Source organism: Eretmochelys imbricata, chromosome 6 (assembly GCF_965152235.1).
Source record: "Eretmochelys imbricata isolate rEreImb1 chromosome 6, rEreImb1.hap1, whole genome shotgun sequence".
Lineage (NCBI taxonomy): Eukaryota > Metazoa > Chordata > Testudines > Cheloniidae > Eretmochelys > Eretmochelys imbricata.
The window spans coordinates 4,703,555-4,729,137 of NC_135577.1; the positions used below are offsets into that span (position 1 = coordinate 4,703,555).

General features: G+C 44.8%; 1 protein-coding gene across 4 annotated transcripts in view; it reads right to left on the reverse strand.

Annotated features, from left to right (window-relative positions):
• The window catches only part of LOC144266978 (uncharacterized), a 97,843-nt gene that overhangs the window by 22,017 nt on the left and 50,243 nt on the right, over positions 1–25,583 (reverse strand). For all 4 annotated transcript variants that reach the window (XM_077820568.1, XM_077820569.1, XM_077820571.1 and 1 more), the window contains 7 exons: positions 14,055–14,174; positions 13,393–13,430; positions 9,347–9,399; positions 7,823–7,922; positions 6,094–6,215; positions 3,070–3,149; positions 1,840–1,971 (listed from right to left, as the gene is read on the reverse strand). In XM_077820568.1, the coding sequence (XP_077676694.1) occupies positions 1,840–1,971; positions 3,070–3,149; positions 6,094–6,215; positions 7,823–7,922; positions 9,347–9,399; positions 13,393–13,430; positions 14,055–14,174 (645 nt within the window). The remainder of the gene's footprint in view (positions 1–1,839; positions 1,972–3,069; positions 3,150–6,093; positions 6,216–7,822; positions 7,923–9,346; positions 9,400–13,392; positions 13,431–14,054; positions 14,175–25,583) is intronic.

The window sequence follows — 25,583 nt, forward strand, 5'->3', positions numbered from 1 at the left end:
TCTCCTATGATCACTTGCTGAATAAGGGATCCTTCTCAAAGGGACCTTTGCTCTCTGGGGGCTCAGAATCACTGAGCGCAGAGCCACATGGTGTGTGTGGAGGGAATTGGGCACCTTTCCTTCCAGTGTTATAGTTGGAGGGGAAGTGAAGCCATCTATGTTCTTTCCCACTCCCTGCAAGAACCACCACTGCCCAACAATTCCTCCCATGGCTGCTCCAACAGGCCAAGGCAGGAGGCTCAGGAGATCCCCTCAGGAGGCTCCCTGCACTGAGCCCTGTTTGGGGGAAGGAACCCAGAACTCTCCTTCTTCCCCAGGCTGCCTCCAGCAGTGGGCTCCAGGCTCACCCTTCTCCTCAGTGCTGCTGCTCCTATGGAAGAAGAGGTCAGAGCAGTGCATGAGAGTGGGGGGGAGGGGGGAGGGAATGAGGGTGTCATAACTGTGCAGTGGAGGAAGTAGGAGGGCTTCAGCTGCGACAAACCATACCCACTATTTCTATCCCCCACTTCAAAATGTGCCCCCAGATGACTCCGTCTAAGTTTCTGCGTTGTCTGCCCAGTTCCGCAACCCATGGGGTCCCTGTCAATGCCCGCCCTTCTGTGGGAAGGAGGGTTGGTAATGGAGGACTGCCCTCAGAAGGGCAAAGGGGAAGGGTGGTAACGCTTAGTAGGTCTGGGGCAGTTTGTGTGGTGTAAACTCAACGCCTGAGTGTTGGCAGCATCTGTTCACTACAATTGACCTAAACCTTAGCAAAGCGAAGGTGTTAGACTGTCTCCTACAAGGCTCTTGTATTCTGTTCCCTGAGTGTTCAGTAACATCTGCAAGGGGAAAGGGCTAATCTGTGTGAAATTGACATGTTTGGGCATCACGCAAACAGGGCAGAGTTAAGTGTGCTTTGTGGGGGTGGCTGGTAACTTAACTCTCCATTTTATGGTCTTCAGAAGTTCGAGTGTAGCTGAACTCAATGTTCTGGAAGGGCACAAGGACAACTGGCAACCTTCATGGCACATTAACAAAGTTTTGAGGCAGTTAGTATAGAGGTAATACCACCTTCCTACTTCTGGGTGAGATTCCCCTGCTCACACATCTAGCAAGTAAATTAGCCATCTTAGCAACATCCCACTGGGGGCTCATGTTCAACTGGTTATTCACCAAGTCCTTTTCAGAGTCACACCTTTTCAGGATACAGTTCCTCCATCCAGTAAGTGTGACCTACATTCTTTGTCCTTAAATATATGATCTTACATTTGACTGTATTAAAAGACACGTTGTTCAAATTAGTCCAGTTTACCAAGAGATCCAGATTGCTCCATGCAACTGATCTTCCTTATTATTTATCACTCTACCAAATTTTGTGTCATCAGCAGATTTAAGCAGTAATGCTTTTATATTTTCTTCTACATCGTTGATAAAGATATTGATTACATTGGGGCCTCACTAGAAACACACCTATTATATTAAAATTAAGAAAGAGAATTAAAGCAGAAACCATCTTCAATTTTTTAAAATAAATGAACAGTTGAGATCAGAAAATTCCCAGAAGTGCATTAGACCCAATTTGTGGGGAAATTTGGAAATGGACAAAACCAAGGTGGTTATGCAGAGCTGAATGCAAAAGTTAGCATGCACCCACACTTAATTTTCTTTGGAATCCCCCAATTCATGGGGAGATTTGGATATAAAGTTCCAGCATTCAGGGTACTTCCAGGAACCTCCCTCCCCCTTAATATATATGGAAAGAAGCTTGAAGACTTCCTATTTAAGGTTTAACTTTAGCCAGCAGATCTGCCTTTGTAGCTTACCCAGAATTCCTAAGAAATACCAGGATATTTTCCTTACCACAGAATAAAGCGCACAATTAGAACTTTGTTTCTGAACTGAGACACAAATACTCAGATTGGATTTCTTCAGCATCTCCTGATGGTGGCATCCATGGCAAGTGATGCGGTGGACCATTTTCACCTGGTATAGCTAGTAAAAGAATGACAAGTTATAAGTGTTTCTGCCCATCTGGAGAGATTCAGTCCTAAAGGTAATGCACAGAAATGCCTTTTATCTGGGTGGTGGTGGTGTTTCAATCTTCATCTTCCCAGAAAACCTCCCCAGTAACAATCAAAGGGGTTTCTGACTTATATTGCCTTTTGAGAGCAGAGCCAGCCCTATCTGCTAGAAATAAGGACCACACCACACGTCTAAGAGCACAGGGATTTCCCAGTCTGTCTTACACTGGAAGCTTGAAACCCACAAGGGAGTCTCCTGGGGAGATGGGATCTTTACACAAATGATCATTGCTTTCTTCTGCTCTAAAACAGTGGTTCCCAAACTGTTACAGGGGGTTCTTGGGAAAAAATTCCCTAATGGTGGACAGAGCTGTCCATAGGGATCCCAGACAGCATGGGGCCAGCAGCCAGGAGCCTTGGGGACTTCCAAGAGCTAAGCAGATCAAAGCAAGCATATCTATCACACTGAGGAGATTTAAACTTCAAGACTCCTTATATGAAATAGAAAGAGGTGGATATTTTTTGCTGCTTTTAAAATTAAATAGGCAGCTAGTATTGTTTTAAAAATTATTATGAACAACAAGTTTAAACTTTGTAGTAACGTGCATTGTTTGCCTGGACTGCTCAAGATCTTACTGCTTGTGTAGGAGAAATTCTTTGAGTTGGCTTCTTAAATACCTTCATGCTGTTTCACATCTGATACTCCTTGATGAAACATAGGAGCCTTGTCTTATAACAGATTATTCACAGGGATACAAGCTATGAAAGTGAGATCTTGGAAGAGTGTTGCTGTTTTCATAATGTAATAAAAATACTGTAATGATAAATAATAATTAATAATAAATAGTGTGAAATAAGCATGGCATAAAAACAAATTTTATATTTCCAAGATCACTGCTTTTATAATTTATACTCAGGTAAAGGAGAAAATCCCTGGAAATATTCATTTTTAGGAGGAGGTTCACGAGACTTGACATTTTAGTGAAAGGGGTTCACAGGTTGTTAAAGTTTGGGAACCACTGCTCTAAAATAAAGTCTCACATTTACACTTGCAGAGAAGATGAGTTACCTGCTGAATATCTTCTTTGTCCTCAATGATTTTATTCATCAGAAGCTGGAAACATTCCTTCACATTTAGCTGCTGGCGCACTGTACACACACAAATCAGAATGATCAACGCGTAACTGTGGTTGCTGGTTCCTCTGTTCTGTGGTGGCTGAGAAGAGCTGCTAGCCCTTGGGGCAGCGTCTTCTGCCCATTTCCATTTCTCCTGGGCTATTTTGGAGGAGACTCTTTGTTAAGATGGCAGAACTCGCATGCACAGTCAGAAAACGGGGCTGGATGGAACCCTGAAAACCCATCTGGCAGCTGCCACACAGTTACCACCTTTGTAAAACATGACACACTGAGACCTTTCAGTACCATTTAAAACATCCAGAGGAGGGTTCCCCAGCCTGCTGCCTATTCCACTTTGCTAATCCCTGGGTCAGTCCCTCCCACAGCACACTTGGTGCCTCTGGGTAGAAATGCAGGCTGGATATCAAGATTCTCAAAGGCCAAGGTCTGTGGGGTGTATTCACTATGTAGAAGGGGGAAGTAAAGGAGAAGGAGGGGGACTTTGGGAGCCTTTTTATTTGCCTGAGAAAACTTCCTGGATTCACAGAGAGGCAGGGGAGCTAACAGGGGAACAAACAAGAACATGCTGGGGGCTCACAGCAATTAAGGGGAGTAGCATGACAGTCTGTTGGGGACTGGGGAAACAGTAGTGACAGGGGCCAGGAGGCAGAGAAAGAGGAGATGATGGAACTTCAGGAGATTTCAAATGAACATCCAGACTTCTGGGGTTTGTCCAAATTGAACCACTGGCCCTTTTGATGTTCACTACGAGTAATAAGGAGACACTTCAGCAACAATACTTGTCCCACAGGAACAGAGGATGGGAAAGGACCTCTTGGGTCATTGAGCCCAGTCCCCTGCTATCACAGACAACTGCATCCTATCATCCTGCTCACAAACTTCTCATGCTCCATTCATATCCCTTCTCAGCTTTCCTTTTGCTAGGCTAAACAAGCCATGTTCTTTTAGTTTCAAGGGAGGTTCTCCATTCCCTGATCATCTTTGTAGCCTTCTCTGTACCTATTCCAGTTTGAATTAATCTTTCTTGAACATGGGTGAAAACTAGGGCTGTCAATTAATCGCAGTTAACTCACACGATTCAACTCAAAACAATTAATCATGATTTAAAAAATTAACTGCAATTAATCATAGTTTTAATCACACTGTTAAACAATAATAAAATACCAATTGAAATGTATTAAATATTTTGGATGTTTTTCTACTTTTCAAATATATTGATTTCAATTGCAACACAGAATACAAAGTGTACAGTGCTCACTTTATATTATTTTTATTAAATATTTGCACTGTAAAAATGATGAAACAAATGAAATAGTATTTTCCAATTCACTTCATACAAGTACTGTTGTGCAATCTCTTTATCATGAAAGTGCAACTTACAAATTTAGACTCTTTTTGTTACATAACTGCATTCAAAACCAAAACAATATAAAACTTTAGAACCTATGAGTCCACTCAGTCCTACTTCTTGTTCAGCCATCGCTCAGACAAACAAGTTTGTTTACATTTACAGGAGATAATGCTGCCCACTTTTTATTTACAAGGTCACCTGAAAATGAGAACAGGCATTCACAAGGCACTTTTGTAGCCAGCATTTTAAGGTATTTATGTGCCAGATATGCTAAACATTCATGTGCCCCTTTATGCTTCAGCTACCATTCTAGAGGACATGCTTCCATGCTGATGACGCTCATTAGAAAAATAATTTGTTAATTAAATTTGTGACTGTACTCCTTGGGGGAGAATGGTATGTCTCCTGCTCTGTGTTTTATCCTTATTCAGCCATATATTTCATGTTATAGCAGTCTTGGATGATGACCCAACACACTTTGATCATTTTAAGAACACTTTCACTGCAGATTTGACAAAACGCAAAGAAGGTACCAATCTGAGATTTCTAAAGTTAGCTCCAGCACTCGACCCAAGATTTAAGAATCTGAAGTACTTTCCAAAATCTGAGCAGGACAAGGTGTGGAGCATGCTTTCAGAAGTCTTAAAAGAGCAACACCCCAATGAAGAAAATACAGAACCTGAACCACCACCAAAAAAAAAAAAAAAAAAATCAGTTTTCTGCTGGTGGCATCTAACTCGGATAATGAAAATGATCATACATTGGTGCACACTGCTTTGGATTGTTATCGAGCAGAAGCAGTCACCAGCATGGATGCATGTCCTCTGGAATGGTGGTCGAAGCATGAACAGATATATGAATCTTTAGCGTATCTGGCAGGTAAATATCTTGTGACACCAACTACAACAATGCCATGAGAATGCCTGTTCTCACTTTCAGGTGACATTGTAAACAAGCAGTGGGCAGCATTATCTCCCACAAATGTGAACAAACTGGTTTGTCTGAGCAATTGGCTGAACAAAAAGTAGGACTGACTGGACTTATGGGCTCTAAAGTTTTAAATTGTCTTATTTTTGAGTGTATTTTTTGTACATAAATTCTACATTTGAAAGTTCAACTTTCATGAGAAAGAGATTGCACTACAGTACTCGTATTAAGTTAATTGAAATACTATTTTTTTTACAGTGCAAATATTTGTAATAAAAATAAATATGAAGTGAGCACTGTACACTTTGTATTCTGTGTTGTAACTGAAATCAATATATTTGAAAATGTGGAAAACATGCAAAAATATTTAAATAAATGGTGTTCTATTATTGGCATTTTTAACAGCGTGGCAAATGGTATTATTAACAGCATGATTAATTGCGCGATTAATTTTTTTAATCACTTGACAGCCCTAGCGAAAACTGTACACAATATCCCAGATCAGGTTTGACCAGTGCCTTGTACAATGGCATTAATAGTTCTCTCTCTCTCTCTACTAGAAATACCTTGTCTGATACATTTTAGGATTACATCTTAGGTCACCCTGTGAAGAACTGTTTTACCAGAATCTGTGAATGCAAGAACCACATAGCATAGGTCTCTACAGAGCCCTCTTACCATTGCCCATCTCGAGGGCTCTTGTAATCTTCTCAGTGGTAGGTGAAGAATCACCAGTCATCAGCTTTTTAAACAGCTGTTGCAGATGGCACACAATGACGGAGTCACCAACATTATCGCACCTACAAAACACCAGAGAGACATATAATGAATACATCACTTCACAGGTAGAATCCAGGTGCTGATGCATAGGGAAGTGCGGCAGTGCCTGCAGGAGAAAGTGTGATCTCACCAGGTCTGGGTTGGATTCTCCTGGTGGAACTCTGAGAGGAATCCCAGAAATGAAAGAACAGTGAAATCACCTCTAGGAGGATCTCTCTGGCTCAGAGTTACAATGTGTTAGCTCAGGGGTTCCCAAACAGGGGGCTGCAGCCCAAAGATGGGCAACGACACAGTTCAAGGTGGTCCGCCATGGGTGGAGTTGCCCCCCCAAACTGCATATGTTGGCGGAGTGGTGGCCAGCGATGGCCCCCACCCAGGGCTGGAGGAATCTAGCAGTGGGTGGAGGGCGATGACGAGAAGGGGCCAGCCCTGAGAGGTGGTTGGAGAAGACTGGAGAGTTTGCAGCCGTTCCCGCTCCGAGCTGCCGCACCTTGTGACCTGTGGCTGTTGGATCCCTGAAGTATCTGCCCCAGGACCCAGCCAGGGACCTGGGCTCAGCGGTGCCGCTCTGTTTCCATCTGGACAATGCTGGGATTGGGACTGTCACAGGTAACGGCCAGGCTCGGCCTGAGTGCCTACCTCTGCCTGGCACTGGCAGCCCCTGATCCCTTCCCTTGTTCCTGGGCAGGGGTGCCCATGAGGTGCGCCGGGCACCGGGTGGATGACCGGGACAGGGCTGCCAGGTGACCAGCTCAAAACTGCTGAAGCGGAGGGTGTCGGCAGGGCCTGGCCATGCATGCCCCAGCCCGCAGTGTTCCTTCCCTGACAGAAGCGTGCTAATAGTGGGCGGCAGTGTTGACTGCAGCTGCATGGGTGGGCTACAGGGAAAAAAGTTTGGGACCTCCTGCATTAGGGGCTTGTCTACACTACCGCAGGGGATCGATCTAAGTTACACAACTTCAGCTACGTGAATAGTGTAGCTAAAGTCGATGTACTTAGATCTAGTTACCGCGGTGTCTTCACTGCGGTAAGTCCACAGCTGACGCTCTCCCATCGACTCTGACTGCGCTCCTTGCTCTGATGGAGTATCGGAGTCGACGGGAACACACTTGGTGGTCGATTTGTTGCGTCTAGACTAGACGCAATAAATCGACCCCCACTGGATTGATCATTGCCCGTTGATCCGGCAGGTATAACCAGGTTCATCTCAGAAAGGTATAACCAGGTTCATCTCCTCTGGCCCTTTTCAGTGCCCAGCTATTCCTAGGCTTTACCAGGGCAGGTTCTCTGGAACTGGATTGCTGATCCAGCATCCCACGGCCAGCCACACAACAGTCCTTACCCCACCCTCTACTAGTCACTTGCAGACATGAAGGCAGGTAACTGCTGCCTCATTTCTTTTCCCTTCCCCTGTAGCCTGCTACCACCTCCAGTTCCTTTCTCTTCCCCTCCCCGCCACTGCAGGTCTCCTTCCCTCTCCCACCACACCTGGCACAGTGCTGCCCTTTCAGTCTTGTCTCAATGAGTTAGTCTTACAGTGGGTCCCACAGCACCAGAACCATGCAGCTATCCAGAATAACCACACGTTGCTGATGTAACCCCAGGGTTTATCGTGAACACCCCTCACCTGAGGATGGCCTCTCTGAGCTCTCGCGTGAAGAAGAGACAATGCAGCAGGCTGTTTAAATAGCAGGTGCAGCTTTGGTTACGCAGCCCTACATACATCCCTGTAAACAGAATCTATGTCAAATCACGTGATATTTATGTATAATTTTTTTAAGGAGAACAAATGATCACAAATATTTTAACAGGTAAACTCTGGTTGAAGTGCTGAAATATGGTAGAGCTGTTCATCAAAGTTAATATTTGGTCTGTGTGAGCTGTAGGAAAGGTGCAGGACAGCCTTTGCAAACGCTCTTTCCTTCCTCCCAGAATTGTATTGCTTGGAAAATAGGTCTCTATTCAGTCCCAGCCTCACCCCATCCAGTGCCTTTCTTATCTCCTTAGGTGCTTTTGTGGGCTGGTTTGAGGTTTTCTAACACAACCCATGACGTTCCCAGGCTCCACATTTATGGCTTCAGGAGGAATTGTTGTTTGCTCCCAGAAAAAAAATCAAAGCTTCTATTTTCTTTCTGAGCCCCAGTAAGACACAAAAAACAGTTCCACAAAGACTGAGGCATAATTCCCTTAATAACCTCTCTATCCTAGATTGTGTATTCAGGACACCCAAGAATATCTGAGTAAATGCCTGACAAACTTTCATTCACTAAACTCTGACACTAACCCAGGTAGTTGCATCAATACTCCAATTGTTATTTTGCTGACACAGTGTATTGGGCACGGGGACTCACACTCATGCTTGGTGCCCCAGAAAGTTCCTGTGTTTTGTCCAAAAACAGCCACTCAACAGCGATAAATCAATCAACAAAGCCAACAAATAAATAACTGGGGAGACAAACTGAAATGCCCCCGCACTAACAACAGCCCCCTCCCCCAGCAACATGGCACAAACAGAACAACAGATGGCTCCAGCAATGAGGTCACAACAATAATCAAGAAAAAGGCCAACCGCTACCTGGGCAGAGCAGACTCCCTGACTTAGCTCTTGGGGGCAGGGACTATTATCCTACGGGGTATTTGTACAGCTGACTGAGCGTCCGTGCCACACAAATATTCAGTAGAACAACCAATGGAGAAACCCACCCCTTCCATCACCGAACTCAATCCCCACCTGGATCCTCACTGTGGCTGTGGGGTCTCTAGAGCCACCCTCCGCTTCTCCACGTGCTGAACCGGCTGCACTTTGCACACTGCACCTGAAGAAAGGGCTCTCAACAGGCTGTAGATAGGCTGGGGAATCTGGGAGGCTCAGTGAACCGTATCTGTATGGCCGTAATGTGTGGTGAAAGACCAATCTAAGACACAAAGACACCTGAGCAGGATGGTGTCTGGGGGAAATGGAGGTTCCCAAAGCCCTTCCCATGGGTTCTGTTTACCCAGGAACAGAATCTTCATGGCACTGGCCTTGCCCTGGCCCTGACCCTCCCTGGCAGCAAACTGAACCAGCTCCTCTCACTGGCTCTCCCATCAAATGGTGGGAAACAAGCCTCCAGGAACTTCCCTTTGTCTTTGACAGCAACATGTCACTTACTTGGCTTCGCAAAGGAATCCACCTTGTGGTACATTAACAGATATGCAGTGGAACTATGACAGAAAAAAAGAGAAGTGAATATTAATACCTAATCAAATGGATGCCACATCTCTCCACACAAACACCTTTTCAGTCTAGGAGTTTACTGGCCACTTTACCTTGAAATGGTCCATTTAAATATATGTTAACTATTTAAGCTAAATAATCTGTTCCACCTTGTATTTAGCTGTGACACTCTGAGTACATTTCCCAGACTAGAAGAAGAGCTCTGTGTAAGCTCTAAAGCTCCTCTCGCTCATCATCAGAAGCTGGTCTTGGTCTCTTTGATATCCTGAGACCCACATGGCTACAACAACGCTGCATACATACTTAGATGAACCAGAGATTCTGCCTGGCCAAGAAAAGAACCATGACTATAGCCTGCAACCACCTACTTACCATCAGACCAAGAAAGGAACAGCTCTTCTCCGGTCTCTCTTTTTGTTTACATTTGTTTGCTGTATGCTTAAGGGGGGATCTGGACTTGACAAAACTTGCAGCTTTGTAAATAAGCTGACATTGATTGTATCATCATTAATATTCCAAAATTAATGAATAAAAGCTGGGTTGGTGTCTTTAAATTTCCCTGCACATTTAGGCTAATAAAGATTCACATCATATGTGGATACTGACTACATAAAGCTAAGGCCAATACAGATGCCTATGGCAAAGCACAAGGCATGAGGTGCAAAGATATTATCAAAATAACCCTACAACCATGACAGAACTGGACTTCTGCTGTATTCTCTCCTTCCTAGCCAAGGAGATTCATCCTGTTCCAAAGCTCACTACATGGTCCTGATAAGCTAGACTATATACCAGGCCTAGGATCCAACACCCCTTAGGATCTGAGAGAGCTCTCCTATCAGATCTTCACATGCTTAGGCAAGTAGAACAAGCCACTAGGTGCTGGAATCAAGGAGTGACTCTAGACTAAAGCCCTCTACCTAGGGAGCTTGGAAACTGTGCTCCAAGCTTTAAATGGTGCCCTTGCTCTAAGCAACAAATAGGTGAGAAAATGGCACAAACTGGCAGAGGCAAGGTGGGTGACACATCACTAGAGACCGCTGAGATATGTGAAGGGTTAACCCAAACCAAAAGGGGAGAGATTTTGGCTGTGCTGCAAAAACACCAGCAGGTATTTTCCAGCAAGCCAGGTTTAACTCATAAGATGGTCCATACGATTAGCACTCTGAGGTCACAACATGTCCCTAGCAGAGCTTATTGAACCACTAGAAAAAAGAAGGGGCAAATTTGTAAAGAAATACAGAGTTGTGACACTCTATACCTTGGGGGAGCGCCCTGTAACCCCCATATTCCTCATTTGTATATGGTTGTGATATTGCATATAAAGCATGACATGTGAGGTATCACGGGAAGGTTATGATCTGCTGAAACCTGCTGTTCCAATATGTATAACCTCAATGCATATGAAGGTATGAGAATTGTATTGTATGGTTGTCACTAAAATATGCGTTTGGGAAGTGCCCAGATACAAGCTCCCCAGAGACAATAACAAGGGAAGTAACCAGTGCCCAGGCAGGTGCTGAATGGACATCACCGGCCATTGTCCAGCAGAGGAGTTACAATTCAATGGCTCACTCACACAAGACTCACCAGGGTATTGCTCCACCTTGTGACTCAGCAATGCCCACCAGACAGAGCTGGACTTGTGCTTTCCAAGACCACGGACTAAGAGTATAAAACAGAACACAGTGGCCCCACAGTTCGTCCTCTGTCTTCTCCCCGCACCTACACTGCAAGCGACGAGGACACTGGAGCTTAAGAAACCTGGTCCCCAGGCTAAGAGGGAAAACCTGCATATGAAAGACTGTAACCAACCTGCAATATCCAGTGGGGTGAGAAAAACTGCTTAATCTAGATGTTTCCTTGTTCAACAAGGCTAAGAGTTTAGACTGCATGCTTATATTTTATTTTGGTAACCGCTCTGATTTTTTGCCTATTTCTTATAGTCACTTAAAATCTACTTTTCATAATCCATAAACTTCTTTTACTGTTTATCTTGACCAGTGAATTTTCCTGAAGTGTTTGGTAAATCTGTTCAGGTTACAAAGGCTGGTGCATGTCACTTTCCATTGATGGTGTGATGAACCAATCAATAAACTTGCATTGCTCAAGAAAGGGTCTTGAGCAGTGCGAGATGGTCTATTCCTGAGGAGCAAGACTGGGATTTGGCTGGAGCCTCTCTATTGTTAGTTCATGAATGGCCAGAGAAGTAATCATGTAACTTAGTTGGGTGTGTCCCTGCCTGTGGATTTCTGTGTAGGTACAATGCCTGCCAGAGATTTGTAGCTTGTCACAGCAACACAATGTGAGAGGGAGCCCAGAATGGTGGGGCAGAGGGCTCAGCAGTACCCCAGTTCCAGGTTGCACCCCAGGGATCTCATCTAAATAGAATACTGGAATGGGTGTTCCTGAGCCTCACAAGTTATGGTTCCTAAAATAGATGGGACTATAAGATTTTAGAAGAGGGACAAGGTAGGTGAGGTAATATCGTTTATTGGACCAACTTCTGTTGGTGAAAGAGACAAGCTTTCAAGGAGAGTTCTTCAGGTCTGAAAAACTTACTTGGGGAAAGTCTACTCTACAAAATTAAGTTGACCTAAGTTATGTCAATGTACAGCACTGTAGTAAGTGAATCGGTTTTACATTTCCACACTTCGCTCCTTGGGTCAGCGGTATGTGTCCTCACGAGGAGCGACTGCACCAATTTAACTGCCAGTGTGGGAGGTTGTGGGATGGTATCTTAAAGACAGCAACAGTCGATGTAAGCAAGGCACTGTCTACACTGACACAGCATCGACCTAATTACATTGACTTAAGCGCTACGCCTCTCATGGAGGTGGAGTTATGAAGTCAGTATAGTGGGTGAGTTACAGTGGTGGGATCTACATTTAGTGTAGATACTTACAGAGTCTACTGTAACCCTGCAGCATAGACCAGACCTCAGTGTCACAGCTAAATACAAAGTGGGACAGATTATTTAGCATAATAGTTAACACATATTTCAAAGGACCTGTGACGGGGATCCCGCATGTTAAGCTGGGCCATCCCCTTGGCCCAGTGTGGGGTTGGTACACCCCATCACCCAGTCATTGTGATTCCCTGTTAAGTGGGTAGTTGCGGCCAACTGGGTTACGGTCTCCTGACAGGGTCACACAACCGAGTAGTACGTTGCCTCTGGGTGGGCAAAACAACCAAACAGTCCAGAGCCCTGTAACCACCTGGCTGGGTCAGGCAGTAGCAGTTGGGAAAACAACTCCCTAGACAGGCAAAGCAAGAAGCAGGCTGCAGCCCCTGGGCGGGGCAAAACAAGCAAACAGTCTAGAGCCCTGCAGCCTCCTGGCTGGGGCACCCATGGCACTTGGGGAATTAGCCCCCTGAACAGGGCCAAACAGCCGTCAGTCTATGGCCCCTGAGTGGGGCAAAACAAACACACATTCTGGCCAGTCCAGCTTTTGACAAAACATTCAAACTCCGTACTAATGCATCAGACACTGGTTTAGGCATGGTACAGATGCAGACAGTGGGAGGTAACAAAAGTAGCCCCTTGCTTTCTTAAGTGAGAAGCTGACACCCACTGAACAGAATTATTTTGGCATAGAAAAAAGCGTTATGCAATTGTATGGGCAGTCCACACTCAAGGGAGTGCTCTGCATACAAGCACCTGAGGAGTCAGGAATGCTGACCCTAAACCAATATTTTCACATTGCATGTCTCAACTCCAGATACCTAGCAGACCCAATCTCAATGCAAAGGGGAAGAAGCAAACAAAAGGAATGGAACAGAATTTGTCTGTGGTCCAAGCCAATCAACAGGCACACAACCCCCCCCCCTTTTTTTTAACTACACTAAACAACTGACCTAAGCAATGATCAGCAAACTAATAAGAAAAATGGTGGCCAAGGAAGGGAGGAGCTTTGAAAAAGTCACACTGGCATCGGAATGGCTGAAAGTCCAACTGTAAAACATGGCAATGGAAATACCTGTCCTTGGCACCCATTGTGTTCATGTCTTCTGGCATCTGTATGAACAAACAGAAAGGATCATTTCCCAAGAGAATTGCCAAAGTATTTATTATATATCAATACCAAGCACTGTATGGAGGTGAAGGTGATATCTCATGTATCCCTATGGCTGTGTTAGCACTAGACAATGGATGATAAACTTAAGATCTACATTTAACGTCAGTTAATGGGAAGGAGACTATACTCTGCTTTGTTCCAGCAGGGCCAACGGAATAACTGCCATCTGAACAACAATCACTTCAGATGTTCATTACCTCTCTCATCCAACAGGATGGCACCACATCTGCAGGGAGAGGGAATGCTGGGCTATCCAAACACCATATTGTATTGAAGTAAGGCTAAACGGAGCACGTCCAGGTTGTAATGCACCAATATACAGATTGCAAATTTTGCTCTCAGTTACACTAGAGTAAAGCCAGAGCAACTCCATAGGCTTTGAATGAGTAGCTGCAGATTTACACCTATATAAATGAGTACAGACTTTGGTTTACAGTGTTTTCAATCTGCTATAGAGGTAGTTCCAGATATGGCACTTCCCTCTTGTACTACACTTCTCAGATCCCTTAGTAGAAACTTGGACATGTCTATGTTTGTTTTCCCTGAACTCAGGCACCCATTACCTTTTTCACCACGGTATCGTTGAAGGAGTACCAGCACTCATTTTCATATGATTTTATTTCAGCCACATAATGGCCACCATCAATTCCTCCAGAATGGTGACACACTGCAAAGAGCTCATACTGTAGGATTGGGAAGAAAATCATGATGAAATTCAGATCAGCAATCTTTTCAGTTGCACTGCAAACAGACTTTCAGAGGGATGCATATAGAGCTAATTGCAACCTTACTTTTAGTCAGGAAGCATTTCTGTCACTTCACCTATAAGCATTTCCTAGGCCTCTGAGCTGAACTCTTCAATGGAGAATAAATTTCAGACAGTATGGAAATAAAATTTTGATTTCTTTACAAAAAGCAAAAGATTTGACTATATTGGTGAAACCGTAGTAACAATGTAAAGACTGACATCTGACTGTGTGCAAATATGACCGCATAAACGTTCACAGTATAAACGACTATTTTATATTTATTATAAACAAATGTATTAAATCTGTGCCATACATTAAATGACTTTTGTAAAAAATAAACCAATGGTCTGATTGGACACCCAAGGTGATGATACTGCTCCTTTCTAACAGGAAAACTGGCAACTTCCGAGCTCAGAGGACAACTTACTCCTTGGATTCATTTAACAGTGTCTTTCTTGCCTGTGCATTTAGCCAATCTGGAATAATGTGACAATCTGGAATCCCTGCAACAAACCCCATTGCAAATTCAGTCCGCATACCTACTCAAGGGACACCATCATAAGACCTAAGCACATCAGCCACACTATCAGTTCACCTGCACATCTAACAATGTGATATATGCCATCATGTGCCAGCAATGCCCCTCTGCCATGTACATTGGCCAAATCAGACAGTCTCTACGCAAAAGAATAAATGGACACAAATCAGACCTCAAGAATGGTAACATTCAAAACCCAGTCGGAGAGCACTTCAATCTCTCTGGACACTAAATAACAGACTTAAAAGTGGCCATAGTTCAGCAAAAAACTGAAAACAGACTTCAACGAGAAACGGCAGAGCTGGAATTAATTTGAAAACTTGACACTATCAGACTGGGTCTGAATAGAGACTGGGAGTGGCTGGCGCACTACAAAACATAATTTTCCCTCTTTTGGTATTCAAACCTTCTCATCAACTGTTGGGAGTGGGTCACATCCACCCTGATTGAATTGGCCTCATTAGCACTGGTCCTCAACTTGGTAAGATACCTCCCATCTTTTCATGTGTTAGTATATTTATACCTACCTACTGTAATTTCCACTCTTGCATCTGACGAAGTGGATTATAGCCCACGAAAGCTTATGCCCTGTCAGGGTTCCCTCCCCACTCTGACCTCTGGGGTACAGATGTGGGGACCCGCATGAAAGACCCCCTAAGCTTATTTCTACCAGCTTAGGTTAAAAACTTCCCCAAGGCACAAATCCTTTCCTTGTCCTTGGACAGTATTGCTGCCACCACCAAATGATTTAGACAAAGATTCTGGAAAATTGACCACTTGGAGTTCCTATTTCCCCATAATATCCTCCCAATCCCCTTCACCCCCTTTCCTGGGGAGGTTTGAGAATAATATACTAACCAACTGGTTACAAGGTGAGCACAGATCAACCCCCCTGGGTCTTTAGGACACTGAAAATCAATCAGGTTCTTAAAAGAAGAAGTTTATTTAAAAAAAAAAATAAAAGAATCACACCTGTAAAATCAGGATCGAAGGTAACTTTACAGGGCAAATAAAAAGATTTAAAACACAGAGGATTCCCTTCTTGGCTTAGCTGAAAAGTTACAAAAAACAGGAATAAAACTCCCTCTTAGCATAGGGAAAATTCACAAGCTAAAACAAAAGATAATATAATGCATTTCCTTGTTATTACTTACAATTTCTCTAATTTTAGATGCATCATTTCAGTAGGAGCTGGTTACTTGCTTGGTCTCTCTCTTTGTCCCCAGAGGGAACAATACAAAGAGCACAAACAAAACCTTCCCTCCCCCCCAGATTTGAAAGTATCTTCTTTCTCCATTGGTCCTTCTGGTCAGGTGCCAACTAGGTTAATTGAACTGATGAACCCCTTACAGGTAAGTGATTCTGTACCTCTGGCCAGGAGGGATTTTATATTACTGCATTCATGCAGGTTGTTACCCTTCTCTTTATATTTATGACATGCCCAAATAAATTTGTTAGTATCTAAGGTGCCACAGGACTCTGTTGTTTTTGCTGATACAGACTAACACAACTATCCCTCTGAATGTGACAACTGTTGTTTATAGATTGGTTTAACTACAGACTATCCTGTATACAATGAAGTGTTTGGATCAGGATTACATTCTCCAACTGAACCCTACATTATTGTATCTGAGGGACTGACAATGAAAAAGAGGTTACTTACCTTATAGTAACTGATATTCTTCAAGCTGTGTTGTCTATATGTATTCCACTCTTAGTACTGCATGCCCCTCATGCCAGAGATCAGAATTTTTTCCCTTATTTGTCCTCACATGCTCTCTGAATGCCCTTGCACTCTCCCATTTCCGCTCTCTCAGGACACAAAGATGTGGGGCATATAGGGAGGACCTGACATCAATGCATAATTTCACCCACTCTACGTGCAGAAGTAATCACTACTCAAAACACTGTTTTCATAGAGAGAAGACTTAATGGGCGGGTAGCTAAAAACTCAAAACAGTGTTTTCATTAAACTTGACAACACAATATTCAGATCCCATGGAGCAGGTGGAAAACACTTAAAGTAGATGCCTAAGGAATCTTTTAGAAATAGGAGGAGAAAATACATTAAACCAATCAAGCTTAGGATGAGAGGCAGAGATTGACGCTAGATACACTTTAATAGACCTAACTGATAACCCAGAGGATTTTAAGGATAAAATTTAATTAAAATGAAGGGAATGTCAGCCTGGAATGGGGACATAGAATGATCCTGGGACCAAGCATCAAATCTTTTCCAGTTATAGCTGTAAGTGGAAAGTTTTTTTTTTTTTAATCATTTGAGAAGAGGATCGCAGTTTCATTCAAGCAGCCATGATCGAGACTGTTAGATGTATGGAGGACAAGCCCAGATGAAGAATTGTCCTGCCGTTCTGCAATATCAAGTTGGGAATGAGAGGAAGTGTGATGGCTGGTCGTATCGACAGCCTGACTGGTTCTGGAAAGCAGTATTGTCCGTGCCATACTGGTGCAATGAAAATCATAGAAGCTGAGTTTTGTGTGAGCTTCATTAAAGTTCTTGGAATCAGTGGAATTGGTTGATAAGCGTAATGAAGGCCTGTAGATCATGAATGCATCAGTTATAGAGCCTGGACTGACCCCTACCTTTTGTAGGCCTTGCTGGAGCCCTAGGCTTCACTAACAGTGCGAACCAAATGCTTTGAACCAGAGTAGGCCTGGCCTTGGCAAAATGAGAACACACCAGGTATTAGCTAATACCAGGTAAGCGCATTCCTGACCAGAGAGGATGGTACAAAAACCACACAGATCTCTCAAGTTATGACATAAACACATACGTAAGAGATGGTATGGGAAGACACCAAACCCAGGATAATGGATAAGGATGTTTTGTTCGAACCAGCAAGTATAAGGAAAAGGGTGGTAATTAACAATGTCTGGCGTATGATACTTAACTTGTTTGTATCACTGTATAAAAGGAGAAGTCATAGGAGTCGTACTCGCCAAGGGGATAGCATGCTGAGCGGGTATCTGGTCATGGGCATCCATGTGTTAGTGCACCTGTAGCTCCTAGGGGGGGCTAGTACTGCGCTTCGTCGACAATAAACCTGGCCAAGCACCTTTGCCACCGAAGCTAGCCTGTGGTCTTTCTTATGAATAAGATCGAGGTCTGCTGAATCGCTAAGCTGTGTTCTCTGCTAGTGCAGCTGGCATCGGAGCTCCCAGACAAGTGGCACTGGCAGCAGTAACAATGTAGCAGCCTTAACAACTCTCCTCGGCACCTATGACATCCTTGAGCAAAACCGCTGACACTTTTCACTGAGCTGTGGGTAAAGCAAATCCACACAATGGTGGCCCCATTTCTGTAATATGGCAAGAGTAACAGCTCTCTTCAGTGATCATTTGTGATCGGAGGCAAATCGCTTGCTCAGCAGATCTGCACAAATGTTCAGCAGACTTGGTAGATTAACCTCGTTTAGGAAGGTGTGACAGTGTATACACCACTCCCAAAGAACTGAGCTTCTTCACATAAAGGTGCTGATCTAGTCCTCTCCCCCGCCTCTCCTGCACACATCTGTGTACATAATACTTTCAAGACACAAGGTGAGTGAGGTAATGTATTTTATTGGACCAACTTCTCTTGGTGAGACAGACAAGCGTTTGAGCTTACAGGTCGAGGAAAGGTACTCAGTGTCACAGCTAAATACAAGGAAGAACAGATAGTTTAGCATAAGGAATTAAAAACACCACAAACAAGAATTTAACTGTCATAGGCTTGGGGGAGGGAGGGGATGGTTCTTCCTACTACAGCAGAATGGAACGCCAAATGATGCTGAGCAAACTTTTCCCTTTAGGTGGAGCAGGTAATTAAGAATAAATTGTATGCAAACCTGTAAATAAGAGGTACCTTTCTACTGGGACCACACAGAGAATCTTCTCCATTTCCTGAGGGCAGAACATCTGGTGGATGGCATCCTGCTATTTAAGAGAACATTCAAGGAAACAGCCTGAGAGAGTTAAACACTGAGCATCCAAGCAGACAAATGTAGGCTGACAGACAGTGTTGAAATGCAGCATCTGGCTGTGGTCCTATGAAACTATGCTTGAGACCAGAGGGAGAGCCATGGGATCTTGAACTGAGAGAGTCAAAAAGTCCAAGAACAAATGCTGTTGGGGACAGGCTGGTGCTATCAAAGTTGGAATGATGTGATCCTGTCTGCATTTACACAAAACTCTAGATACCATAGGGCTGGGGGAAAGGAGTATAGAGATTTCCCTTTCTGGGACAGTAGGAGGGTATCTGGCAAAGACTCCAGTCCATGACCTGTTCTTGAGCTGTACAGGTGACCCTGTTCTGTCCGGTAGCAGGGTGGTCTATTTCTGGCATTCCCCAAGTCTGAAAAATGGACTTTGCTGTGTCTGCTTTGAGGGACCATTTGTGATCCCTGCTGAACATCTGCTAAGCTGATCCACCAGACAGTTTTGGACCCTTGGGAAGTGTGATGCTTTGAATGTAATTTTGGTCTTGATGCAGAAACTCCGAAGGTCTACTGCATCTTGGCAAAGAGGATCTGATAGGGCGCTTCCCTGCCTGTCCAAATAGAACATAGCATCAGTGTTGTCTGCAAACACCAGTACAGCACATCCTCTGATGTGGGGCAAGAATATTCAACATGCCAAGTGGATTGCTCGAGGCTCCCAGACACTGATGTGGAAAGAGAGATCTTGCTCCAAACATAGCCCCTGAATCTGTAGGTCCCATAAGTGATATCCCCATCCAAAGGATGAGGCATCTGTGACCAGGGTCATGGAAGACAGAGTTAAGGAAAAGGGAACCCCTTTGCCTATATTGGCAGGGTCCATCCACCAATCCAGGGACAAGACACTTGCAGGTATGTGAGTGCAGTGGATGACGAAAGGGAGAGTAGACTAACTCCAACCACTTCTGCGTGACTCTGAGACAAAGGGTGGCATGCTGAGTCTCATACATAGAATCATAGAATATCAGGGTTGGAAGGGACCTCAGGAGGTCATCTAGTCCAACCCCCTGCTCAAAGCAGGACCAATTCCCAATTTTTGCCCCACATCCTTAAATGGCCCCCTCAAGGATTGAACTCACAACCTGGGTTTAGCAGGCCAATGCTCAAACCACTGAGCTATCCCGGATACATCGGATGAAGTGAGCTGTAGCTCAGAAAAGCTTATGCTCAAATAAATTGGTTAGTCTCTAAGGCGCCACAAGTACTCCTTTTCTTTTTACAAATACAGACTAACACGGCTGCTACTCTGAAACCTGGTAAACTATTGGGTGCATTAATTTCACAATCTCACTTATAGTATCTGTATCCCCTGTTATAAGGCAATATTTATGTGGGATACCAGGAGGAAACACAAGGAGGAGGGTACAAGACGAGAAGCCTCCTGATTCATACTGAGAAAGTAGGGTAATCAGCTAGTTATCTTAGGGGCGTGCACACGAATGCAAGAAGCCTGGGAAACAAGCAGGAAGAATTGGAAGTCCTGGCACAATCAAAGAACTATGACATGCTTGGAATAATAGAAACTTGGTGGGGCAGTTCACATGACTGGAGCAGTGTCATGGATGGATATAAACTGTTCAGGAAGGACAGGCATGGGAAGAAAGGTGGAGGAGTTGAATTGTATGTAAGAGAGCGGTATGCTTGCTCAGAACTCCAGTATGAAACTGGAGAAGAGCCTGTTGAGAGTCTTTGGGTGAAGTTCAGAGGCTAGAGCAACAACAGTGATGTCGTGGTGGGTATGTGCTATAGACCACCGAAGCAGGAGGAGGAGGTAGACGAGGCTCTCTTTGAACAACTAACTGAAGTTTCCAGATCACAGGCCCTGGCTCTAATGGGGGACTTCAATCACCCTGACATCTGCTGGGAGAGTAATACAGCAGTGGAAGACAATTCAGGAAGTTTTTGGAGAGTGTTGGGGACAACTTCCTGGTACAAGGGCTGGAGGAACCAACTAGGGGCTGTGCTCCTCTTGACCGGCTGCTCACAAAAAGGGAAGAATTGGTAGGGGAAGTAGAAGTGGGTGGCAACCTAGGCAGCAGTGACCATGAGATGGTTGAGTTCAGGATCCTGACAAAAGGAAGAAAGAAGAGTAGCAAAAAAACAGATCCTGGATTTCAGAAAAGCAGACTTTGACTACCTGAGGGAACTGATGGGCACAGGGCCGGTGTAACCATTAGGCGAACTAGGCAGCCGCCTAAGGTGCCAAGATTTGAGGGTGCCAAAAAGTGGTGCCCAAAATGTCTGGGATGCTCACTCAGCACCGGCTAATATGTAACCTCTTCCCGCCACTGTGCGAGGAGGCGCTGCGGCTTTGATGGGCTCCAGCCAGCCAGGAAGTGATGTTATTCCTCCTCCGGCCGCCGAGGGCACTGGAAACCATGTGGGCCACCGCCTGACCCTGGGCACAGGCCCTCTTGCTGCTGCTGCTCCCCCTGCACCCCCTGCCCTGCCCGCAGCCAGCCCTGCACCCCCTACCCCGTCTCCAGCCAACGCCTGCCGCACCCCCCTGCCCGAAGCCAGCCAGCCCCACACCCCCCATCTCCAGCCAACCCGCACCCCATCTCCAGCCAGCTCCGCACCCCGTGCCCTGCCCGAAGCCAGCCAGCCCCATACCCCCCTGTCTCCAGCCAACCCCTGCCGCACCCCCCTGCCTGAAGCCAGCCAGCCCTACACGCTGTCACGTTATTCATTTATTTTCATTAAATATGTAGACTAAATAATGAAATTAATAAATTTTCAAGCCGAACATGTATTAATTCTAATGAACAATGTCACATTATGCAGTATTCATTTTTGAAAGTTTATAATAAGCAATGCTCTAGGGGGAGGGGAAGGGGGAGGGTGGGCGCAAGGTGGAAGTTTCGCCTAGGGCGCAAAATATCCTTGCACCGGCCCTGGATGGGCAGGATCCCCTGGGAGGCTAATATGAGGGGGAAAGGAGTCCAGGAGAGCGGGATGTATTTTAAAGAAGACTTACTGAGGGCACCGGAACAAAACATCCTGATGTGCAGAAAGAATAGAAAATAGAGGGACAAGGTCCCTCACCAAAGGCTCTTACGTAAATTAAGTTGCCATGGGATAAGAGGGTAGATCCTTTCATGGATTGAGAACTGGTTAAAAGACAGGGAACAAAGGGTAGGAATAAATGGTAAATTTTCAGAATGGAGAGGGGTAACTAGTGGTGTTTCCCAAGGGTCAGTCCTAGGACCAATCCTATTCAACTTATTAATAAATGATCGGGAGAAAGGGGTAAACAGTTAGGTGGCAAAATTTGCAGATGATACTAAACTGCTCAAGATAGTTAAGACCAAAGCAGACTGTGAAGAACTTCAAAAAGATCTCACAAAACTAAGTGATTGGGCAACAAAATGACAAATGAAATGTAATGTGGATAAATGTAAAGTAATGCACATTGGAAAAAATAACCCCAACTATACATACAATACGATGGGGACTAATTTAGCTACAACTAATCAGGAAAAAGATCTTGGAGTCATGGTGGATAGTTCTCTGAAGACATCCATGCAGTGTGCAACGGCAGTCTAAAAAGCAAACAGAATGTTAGGACTCATTAAAAAAGGGATAGAAAATAAGATGGAGAATATCTTATTGCCCTTATACAAATCCATGGTGAGCCCACATCTTGAATACTGTGTACAAATGTGGTCTCATCATCTCAAAAAAGATACACTGGCATTAGAAAAGGTTCAGAGAAGGGCAACTAAAATGATTAGGGGTTTGGAACGAGTCCCATATAAGGAGCCATTAAAGAGGCTAGGACTTTTTAGCTTAAAAAAGAGGACACTAAGGGGGAATAGGATAGAGGTATATAAAATTATGAATGGTATGGAGGAAGTGAATAAGGAAAAGTTATTTACTTGTTCCCATAATAGAAGAATTAGGGGACACCCAATGAAATTAGTGGGCAGTAGGTTTAAACCAATAAAAGGAAGTTCTTCTTCACACAGCGCACAGTCAACCTGTGGAACTCCTTGCCTGAGGAGGCTGTGAAGGCTAGGACTATAACAGGGTTTAAAAGAGAACTGGATAAATTCATAGAGATGAAGTCCATTAATGGCTATTAACCAGGATGGGTAAGGAATGGTGTCCTTAGCCTCTGATTGTCAGAGGCTGGTGATGGATGGCAGGAGAGAGATCACTTGATCATTACCTGTTAGGCTCACTCACTCCAGGGCACCTGGCATTGGCCACTGTCAGTAGACAGGATACTGGGCTGGATGGATCTTTGGTCTGACCCAGTACGGACATTCTTTTGTTCTTATGGCAGGCGACTAGCTTGGCTTAACAGTGAAATCTTCAGTGAGCTTAAAATCAAAGAGGAAGCTTACAAGAAGTGGAAACTTGGACAGATGACTAGGGAGGAGTATAAAAATATTGCTAGAACATGCAGGGATGTAATCAGGAAGGCCAAAACACAATTGGAGTTGCAGCTAGCAAGGGATGTGAAGGGTAACAAGAAGGGTTTCTTCAGGTATGTTAGCAACAAGAACACAGTCAGGGAAAGTGTGGGACCCTTACTGAATGGGGGAGGCAATCTAGTGACAGATGATGTGGAAAAAGCTGAAGTACTCAATGCTTTTTTTGCCTCGGTCTTCACAGACAAGATCAGCTCCCAGACTACTGCACCGGGCAACACAGTATGGGGAGGAGGTGAGCTGCCCTCAGTGGTGAAAGAACAGGCTAAGGACTGTTTAGAAAAGCTGGACATGCACAAGTCCATGGGTCCAAGTCTAATGCATCCAAGGGTGCTGAGGGAATTGGCTGACATGCTTGCAGAGCCATTGGACATTATCTTTGAAAACTCATGGTGATTGGGGGAGGTCCCGGACAATTGGAAAAAGGCAAATATAGTACCCATCTTTTTAAAAGGGAAGAAAGAGAACCCGGGGAACTCAGACCAGTGAGCCACACTTTAGTCCCCAGAAAAATCATAGAGCAGGTCCTCAAGGAATCCATTTTGAAGCACTTGGAGGAGAGGAAGATGATCAGGAACAGTCAACATGGATTCACCGAGGGCAAGTCATGCCTGACCAACCTGATTGCCTTCTATGATGAGATAACTGGCTCTGTGGATATGGGGAAAGTGGTGTATGTGATATATCTTGACTTTAGCAAAGCTTTTGATACGGTCTCCCACAGTATTCTTGCCAGCAAGTTAAAGAAGTATGGATTGGATGAATGGACTATAAGGTGGATAGAAAGCTGGCTAGATTGTTGGGCTCAATGGGTAGCAATCAACAGCTTGATGTCTAGTTGGCAGCCTGTATCAAGCGGAGTGCCCCAGGGGTCTGTCCTGAGGCCAGTTTTGTTTAACATCTTTATTAACAATCTGGATGATGGGATGGATTGCACCCTCAGCAAGTTTGCAGATGACACTAAGGGCAGGTCTTCACTACCAACCAGATCGGCGGGTAGAGATTGATCTTTCAGGGATCGATTTATCGCATCTCATCTAGACGTGATAAATCGATCCCTGAATGCGCTCCCCGTTGACTCCGGTACTCCAGCTTGCAAGAAGCACAAGCGGAGTCAACGGGGAGTGGCACTGGTCAACTCCCTGCCGTGAGGACAGCCAGGTAAGTCGATCTAAGCTACACCAACTTCAGCTACGCTATTCACGTAGCTGAAGTTGCGTATCTTAGATCGACACCGCCCACCCCCCCCCAGTGTAGACCAGGGCTAAGATGGGGGGAGAGGTAGATATGCTGGAGGTTAGGGATAGGGTCCAGGGTGGAGGACTGGCCAAAATAAATCTGATGAGGTTCAACAAGGACAAGTGCAGAGTCCTACACTTAGGACGGAAAAATCCCATGCATTACTACAGGCTGGGGACTGACTGGCTAAGTGGCAGTTCTGCAGAAAAGGACCTGGGGATTACAGTGGATGAGAAGCTGGATATGAGTCAGCAGTGTGCCCTTGTTGCCAAGAAGGCCAACTGCATATTGGGCTGTGTTAGTAGGAGCATTGCCAGCAGATCAAGGTAAGTGATTATTCCCCTCTATTCGGCACTCGTGAGGCCACACCTGGAGTATTGCATCCAGTTTTGGTTTCCCCACTACAGAAAGGATGTGGAAAAATTGGAGCGAGTCTAGCGGAGGGCAACGAAAATTATTGGTGGGCTGGGGCACATGACTTACGAGGAGAGGCTGAGGGAACTGGGCTTGTTTAGTCTGCAGAAGAGAAGAGTGAGGGAAGATTTGATAGCAGCCTTCAACTATCTGAAGGGGGGTTCCAAACAGGATGGAACTCGGCTGCTCTCAACGGTGGCAGATGACAGAACAAGGAGTAATGGTCTCAAGTTGCAGTGGGAGAGGTCTAGGTTGGATATTAGGAAACACTATTTCACTAGGAGGGTGGTGAAGCACTGGAATGGGTTACCTAGGGAGGCGGTGGAATCTCCATCCTTAGAGGTTTTTTAGGCCTGGCTTGACAAATCCCTGGCTGGGATGATTTAGTTGGCGGTGGTCCTGCACTGAGCATGGGATTGGACTAGATGACTTTCTGAGGTCTCTTCCAACCCTAATATTCTATGATTTTATTCTATGATTCTAATATTTAAGTGGGCCTCTGTAATTTGAAAAGTATTTGCTTCGAAATTGTAACACATACACCCCCGCTCCCCTGGCAGGCAAGAAACATCACCCAAGTGTGAAATACTACTTTGCCAGAGTAAATGTTATGTTCAACAAAATAAGGTCCATAGACACCAGACAAGCCATTGTGGAACATCAAAGGAAAAAAGACTTTGTTGATTGCTTGCCCCACACCCATAGGCACGACCCGGTA